This window comes from Nesoenas mayeri (assembly GCF_963082525.1).
Source record: "Nesoenas mayeri genome assembly, chromosome: 2".
In the NCBI taxonomy this organism is placed as follows: Eukaryota; Metazoa; Chordata; class Aves; order Columbiformes; family Columbidae; genus Nesoenas; species Nesoenas mayeri.
The window spans coordinates 37827032-37834465 of NC_137543.1; the positions used below are offsets into that span (position 1 = coordinate 37827032).

Below are 7434 nucleotides of genomic sequence, written 5' to 3' on the forward strand. Positions count from 1 at the left end.
TGTCTACATCTTTTTCTATCTAAAAAAATCCTATCATGTAGTTTATACCATAAAGTTTAGTCTAACCAGAAATAATCTTTGGATTCTTTAACAAAATCTGGGATTCTGCTTTGCTGTTGATGTTCAGTAACTTTGGAGAAGAAAACATTTGCAAAGATGACAGTTATACAGAGCAGTTTTTCTTCTGTAACAAGGAAAGTAGGAAATGAAACGTATCACAAGGCAGTGATGTTTTGGTTTGTTTTAGTTGTCAAACTGATGTATTTGTGTTGTTTGAGAACACAGACTTGTTTATGTCTATCTGCTAATTCTAATATCATTATAAAAATTGGAGTATGGGAAAGGAAATAGTTTTACCTAATTTCTCTTCTCCCTTTTTAAAATTTTTGCTATGTATTTTCTGTATTGTTGTATTTCTGTAGCACATGGAGTATTCCAGTTGCAAGGACATAATCAGCAGCTACTTTGAGCACTAATGTAAAAACAAATGTTTACAAATCTTAATCCCTTTTTTCTTTGAGGACCACTACACCAGGAGAGACTAAACTTTTAGCTTCTGAAGTCTATGATATCCTTCAGTCTTCCAACATGTCAGACATGGACAGTGTGAATGAGATGAATTATCGTCGACGAAAAGCACAGTTTTTCCTCGGCAGCACAAATAAGCGTGCCAAGACAGTGGTTTTGCATATAGATGGCCTTGATGATTCGGTAAGGAAACCTTCAGCGCTTATGTAAATAAGGCATGCTGTACTGAGATGTATTTTGCCCACAAAAATAATGTATTCAGGCTACTTGTGTGGCATCATCAATTGTCAGCAATTTCTGTGAATCGTGTTTGAATCTTGCATAAATTGAGCTTATTCAGAATGTCTAAAGAAGACGTTTTAAGGCAGTTTCCTTGATGGCTTTTTATTTACTCTAAAAAACTGTTCTGTTTCCACATCTCTTAATTTTCTTTCCTTTTTCAAGAAGGAATGGAATAAACAAGGTACCTTTAGTAGTTTCACTTAAGGATATCTTGTGTTTGTATCGGTGTGTTAAACTAAAAGAAGTTTCCTTTTAGTTATGAGAGATTTCAGACACACTTTGTTTTTTAAATTACTCTTCATTTAGAAATGCCGTATTTTCTTTGGACTGCTTTTGCTACATCTTTTCATTGTCTGTGAGATCTTTTCTGCTGTAGTGACCAGAATGGCATTTGAGTTAATGAGGTCTCACTGAGTCTTTATGTAATGTCAGAATAACTTCTACGGATTTATCTACCATACCCCTGTAGATAACACCCCAGGGCCATGTTTGCCTTTTTACGGCTGCCAAACAGCATGTAGACTGTTTAAGCATGTTATCCACAAGTGCCCTCCGGACTCTGTATCTTCAGTTTTGTACCCATTTTAAATGATCAAACCTGATCCTTTGCTTTGTTGCTTTACATTTTGCCAAGTAAGCGTGTCCACAGGCCCAGCATATCAACAGCATACGCGTCGTACTGTTTTCATAAGACCATGGTTAATTCCTTTAGAAATAACATGCTGCTCTAGCTCACTTTGTACAAAGTAAATATTTTTACAGTTTCGTCCTTCTAGCACTTGCTTGGTCTAGAAAGGCAGTGCTTTGTCAACACCATTGGCTTCTGTACTCTGAAGTTTGGGTTTTTTTATTCAGCCCAATTAGTTGTCTCCTCTTAGTTTTGTTTTGTTTTATTTTTAAGCTTGTAGTTGATTTGTTTGTTCACAGGTATCTCCAAGCAAGAAATTTAATCCACTTCTACTTTGTGAGTTTAGATTTTCTGGTTATAGTCTGATTCTGTCTTTTAAGTGTTTTCTTTGTGTTCTTTCACAATTGGAACTTAGCAAGATTTGTAGAGTTTTTCTCTTAAATGCTGAGGAAAAGGTATTCTGAAGAAGTGGAGGATGTCCAGATATTCAGCTCCAGAGAGCAAAATTGCGGCCTTCTGTAGTTGCATAGAGCACACAAGCATATTTTTTTAGCTCATCATAGAAGAAAAATCTGACTGTGTGCTGGCTGGAGATGGGTAGTATACATAGCTCTTTATTTCATCAGATGATTAAAGAAATGTTAGTGATACTCCAAGGGCCCACCCAGCAGTTAAACATCCCTATAATACTGTTCTAAATGTCAGGATAAGTTGGAAATGGGAGAATGGTGAAGGATGTGAACAATAAAAGCAGCTTAGTTTAATTCTACATTTTATTCCCAACTTTAATAGCAAAGAATATTAGGTGACACATATGAATGGTAAAAGGCATAGTAAGTAAACATGGGACTGTAAATAGTGTGTTCTCAGTTGACCTGTGTTTTGTCATTTTGATTTGAAACAAGAAGCTGCTGTTAGGAATGACTGCAAATCCTACAAGTGCTTGTGGATTCTAAAACCTCATAGTAGATATTGATTATTTCAGGAAGGGAGGGGAAAGGCCAGTTGCTGTTTAGTGTGGGGTTGGATGTTTTTATTTTAATATCTAATTATCAAATTTGATGATAAGCTTTAAAAAAAAGGAAAAAATGAAGCAGTGCATTTTAGTAGTATATATTAGGGTATGGTATTCATTGTTCAGCATTCTATAATAGCAGAACTACTTGCTGGACTACAATGTGTGCAAGAAAATAACCGAAATTTCACCTGTCCTGCCATGTGCTCATGCTCAGGGGGACCATGCAGAAAGCTGTCTGGGTCTGCATTGCTGGGCTTTGTACCTAATTGCCATAGCTAGACATTCTTTGCAAGAGATGTTTGTGCAGCAAGGCCAGTGGCTGCCAAGCTTCCAGCTTTTTATGGAATCTGTATGGACCTTGGTAAGTTTTGTCTATAAGAGTGATTCACCAGTTACCTAGTCACTGAAAGCCTCAGTTTGAATTAAACTGAGGTGACTGTGACTTAACCTGGGATCTCACAGTAAAATGCCAGATTTTGTCACAGAATTGCTATGCAACCATGTAAGTATAAATTCTTTAGGCTAATAAGCCGCAAGTGTGTTGCTTCTTATGTCCAAAAGTAGTTTCGACTTTCACTTATGCGTGGCAGCCTGTCATCGTTGCATAAAAAAAATTGCTGTGTATGAGAAATGTAGCCTATCCAGCGTTGTTAACTTTTTAACTGTTGAAAATGTTAATGATTTTAATACATAAATTCACACAAATGTATTTTTTAATATATATGCTAAACTGCTAAAAAAGGAAAGTTAGTTCTTCCAGATATTAAAAGTATTTAATTTACTTGTGCATGAAGCTATTCCAAATACTAACCAGTACTTGATAACTAATATAAATATGCTTTCAAATAGCTTATTGTTTAAAATCTTCCAGAAACTTGCAGTGAAAGTTAAATATGTCATTATTTTGAACCTGTGTAAGGTTGTTAGTTTATTTCTGGTACAACATTTCATTTCTTTTTTCTCCTTCTGAACTATCAGTCTCTCCAAGCATATTTTAATCCTTTTTGTTACAACCATCTTGTGCAAATATTAAAAGGAAAAAAAATAATAGAACGTTCTGAGATAATGTAGAACAGATGCAACTAGTACAGGTCAATGTGATGTTACAGCACAGTAGGCGATGTCACTTGCTTTAAACATAACATTCTGTGGATTATCAAGCAAATATTTTCCTTTTGAAAGAAGAATTAAGGTTGTGCCGTGCAGTGGTGTCCATGAGCTGCCACAGATGAAGCAGCTGAAAAATACAACAGCTGGTTTGATGCATTCCGTCAGTATGGAGGCAAGGTGTCTGATAAATAGCAACTTAAACACTAACTACTCATCAATGAGCACTTCAGTCAATCAGAACTTAACCAGAGGGGACTGTTTAGCTGATCATACGGAGAAAAACATTCTTTGCTTTTCAGCACTTTTCTCTAATTATTTACAGTTGATTCCATCCTTCTTTGACTTCTAAAGTGTAAGCAATTTTTTTCTTTTTCTTTTTATTTTTTTTTTTGTGGCAAGAGAGTCTAATATTTGTGCACTTTAAGTCTTCGTTTTTCTTTTACAGAAATGCTGTTGAATAACCACACACCCTCAGACATAGAGGAATTCCTTAACAATTAATTGTTAGCATTTTCACACAGTGTATTATATGCAAGTACCTTAATTGTGGGGGTTTTGTTTGTTTTTTAGTCTCGAAGGAATCTTTGTGAAGAAGCCTTGTTGAAAATTAAAGGTGTTATTAGTTTTACCTTTCAAATGGCTGTTCAAAGGTGCGTGGTGCGAATTCGTTCAGACTTGAAAGCAGAGGTAAGCGCTCAATAACCCTCCAAATCCTCACATCATTGCATTCTGTCACACTAAGCTCTTGGTTTTTTCCGTGTGCTTGTAGGCATTGGCAACGGCAATAGCATCAACCAAAGTTATGAAGGCACAGCAAGTTGTGAAAAGTGAAAGTGGTGAGGAGGTAAGATAGATCTTTTTAAATACCAATTGTTTTAGCTTGGCAGTATCTTTGATGCCAGCACCTCTATGCCCATAACATCTGATGCCTGGCAAATTTTTCTAAGTGAGAGTCCTACACACAGAGTACAAGGAGAATAAAGGGTATCCTATATCAAGACCTGTGTCCGTAGAACAGTTTCACAGAACTTGTTGTTCAGAAGGGGGACAAAAAATACTGTAATTGTTTCTCTCCTTAACGATATAAGGATCACAGTCACATTCTGTTTTTTGGCTGCAGTTCCTGAAGTAATTTTATTTCACAACTACACTTAAAGGGCTATGTCTTTATTTATTTGCTATTTTTTCTCCCACGTTAAGCCAAAGCTTAGTAGGTTGCAGATATAGTGTAAGCATAGTAGATTGCAGATATCTTGTAGGTTCCATTTGTATTCTCTCTGTATAGGAGGATGTGAAGAAATCTCACAATATGTGTGCTTGCCATCCTGAATGTATAGATATGTGTAACACTCATTTGTTCTTTTAAGTTACAACATTTGACATAATTTTAATCTGCTGTGTCATATCAGATGCTGGTTCCGTTCCAAGATACTCCAGTGGAAGTTGAGCAGAATACAGATCTACCTGAATATTTACCAGAAGATGAAAGCCCTAGTAAGGAACAGGACAAAGCAGTGTCTCGTGTTGGGTCACACCCAGAAGGTGCAGCAAGCTGGCTCAGCACGGCAGCAAACTTTCTATCGAGATCTTTCTACTGGTGACTTGTATTTGCTGTTAAAAGACTGCGTGAATGAACCAACAGGGGGCCAGTTTTCCATTGGTGTGGTGAACTGCCAAGTGCAATTTGCAATAACGCATCACAAAAAATTTTAGATTAAGCAAACGTATGCTGCATTTTACATTTTATTGGACGTTTAGCCTGATAGGGCAGGGCTCAAAGGACAGAGGCCTCCAATCAAATTGTTCTTCATTTGTTTTTCATGTAGATTTTATTGCTTCACTTTTTAAAAATGGGTCCACTGTTATATACCAAATGTTTATGCATATAGAGCTTTAAGTTTGACTTCACATGAAACACATGGTAGGCAGAATCCATTTAGCTCAAGTCTCAGGGCCTCTGTGAAAGAAAATTCTTAATAGCTCTAGTTGTGCATTAAATGAAATGCCCTTTTTATTTTGGCATCCCTTTGGACTAACATTATATTGTTTAACTTTCTATATTTTGACTCGAGAAAAACAGAGTCAGTCTCCTTTTCTTGCCTTGATTTTTGCCAGCCATGCTCACAGCATGAGCCCGATGTTCCCCTTTTGTTATTAAACTAGAATCACTACAGACTTGAAAGTTATAACCCTTTTATGTATATTGATTTTTTTTTTCCCAGCCTGCCCTTAACAATTGGAGTGCTTAGATTAAGAAATAAGGGATTGAATAAACACAAATGTGTATACATACATTGTACAGTAAACAAACTAGAACATATTTGTAATGATGGGTGTGACTGACTGATGTATATAACTAATAAATACCACTGACTGCTCTTTAGACTACCTGGGAAGAGTGTAGCAAAAGCTGTGGTCTAATGTAGCGATGACCCACTGCAGCTTTATCTGCAGAGAATAGAGGGATGTAGACTGTATTGGGTTAAGAAATGGTGTTCACTGTTAGCAAACCTTTAACGGTAACTGAAACTTTGAACTTGAAGAAAAAAGCAGAACCGAATGCCTCTTTTGCCACAGTGCCACACTCGTAAATTTTGACTTTAACCCCTTCTTATTTTTTACCTAACAAATCTGATATGTAATCACTGTTCACTCCTAGTGTCTTTCATGAAACTCCCATGAAAAGTGTATCAGCTTGGATAGGCTTAAAAGCATATGCAAACAATTGGCTTTATCTTGTTACTTACAGACAGCATAGGTTTAAAGATGCCTTGGTAATTTCGGTGACCAGAAGTGATAATGAAAGCAAAACTTCTGTAGGCAGAGAATAATATGTATCTGGGCTGTTAGTAAACACTGTGTGCCTGAGAAGATTCAATACGCGGTGTGTGAAAACTGCAGTGCCATTGCTTTGTTGCACCAGAGAAGTACAGCTAGGAATTTTAAATAAAGTTATAAACCTCATTATACAACGCTTTTTTTGTGGTAATGTATTTGCTGTAATATTACTTATATTTATGTCTTGGAGACTTGGAAAAAAAAATGTATCAAAGTTACTCACCTGTGCCTATGCACAAAGAATTAAAAAAACAAATCGCAGGCTGTCGTAATGTTACAGAAATGCTGAGGAAACGATAATGTAAAATAATAATGCAGGTCAGAGTTCACCCACCCAAGTTAATTGTCATTGTAGGATAAAAAAGAAACAAAAGCTTGTTGGCAGACTAGATGTCTCATGTTTTTTAATATATCTAGTTTATTTTTGATTCAGGTTTACACGCACAGATTGAAAATACAGGCTTTTCAGAGCATGTATTGCTTTAAATATGTAATATTACTCATATTGCTGTCTAGAATGTTACAGTACCAAATGTGTTTGAAAAGTCCTCTGTTCTATAGCCATGAATGCAGAGTTTTATTTTTCTGCATTAACATCTGTTTGCATTTGCATTACTGCACATCTGTTTACTAAAAGACTACACCCTTTGGATATTAATGGTTCAATACCAGTAGGTATTACAGTTTGTTTGTGCCTTTGGTCTGTAGGTGTGCTTTTATGACAGTATTGCAGCTCTTGTAGAACAGTTTAAGGCATCTGTAAAAGTTTTTGAAATACATTGTAAAATAATAAAGGATAATATAACTAAACAAAATATGACTGTGCCTTTTTAAATGTCTAAACAAAGACTAGTGCCTTTTTAAATGTTCTGGTGTTCTTTTAAGCTATTTGTGGTATTAGAAATAACATCTTTTTAATTTAACAGAGGAGAATGTAAACATTCAGTCATAGTGAGACCTTTGCTGCATATTCCAATGGGGCTTTTATGTATGTTTAGAACATGCTTGCATTTTAAACAAAGTTTTTGTA

General features: G+C 35.8%; 1 protein-coding gene across 1 annotated transcript in view; it reads left to right on the top strand.

Annotated features, from left to right (window-relative positions):
* The window catches only part of ARMC1 (armadillo repeat containing 1), a 31960-nt gene extending 24734 nt beyond the window's left edge, over nucleotides 1-7226 (top strand). The window contains exons 4-7 of the mRNA XM_080340567.1: nucleotides 522-711; nucleotides 4137-4253; nucleotides 4336-4410; nucleotides 4976-7226. Coding sequence (XP_080196693.1) covers nucleotides 522-711; nucleotides 4137-4253; nucleotides 4336-4410; nucleotides 4976-5167 — 574 coding nt within the window. The 3' untranslated portion in view covers nucleotides 5168-7226. The remainder of the gene's footprint in view (nucleotides 1-521; nucleotides 712-4136; nucleotides 4254-4335; nucleotides 4411-4975) is intronic.
* Nucleotides 7227-7434: the final 208 nt, after the last annotated feature.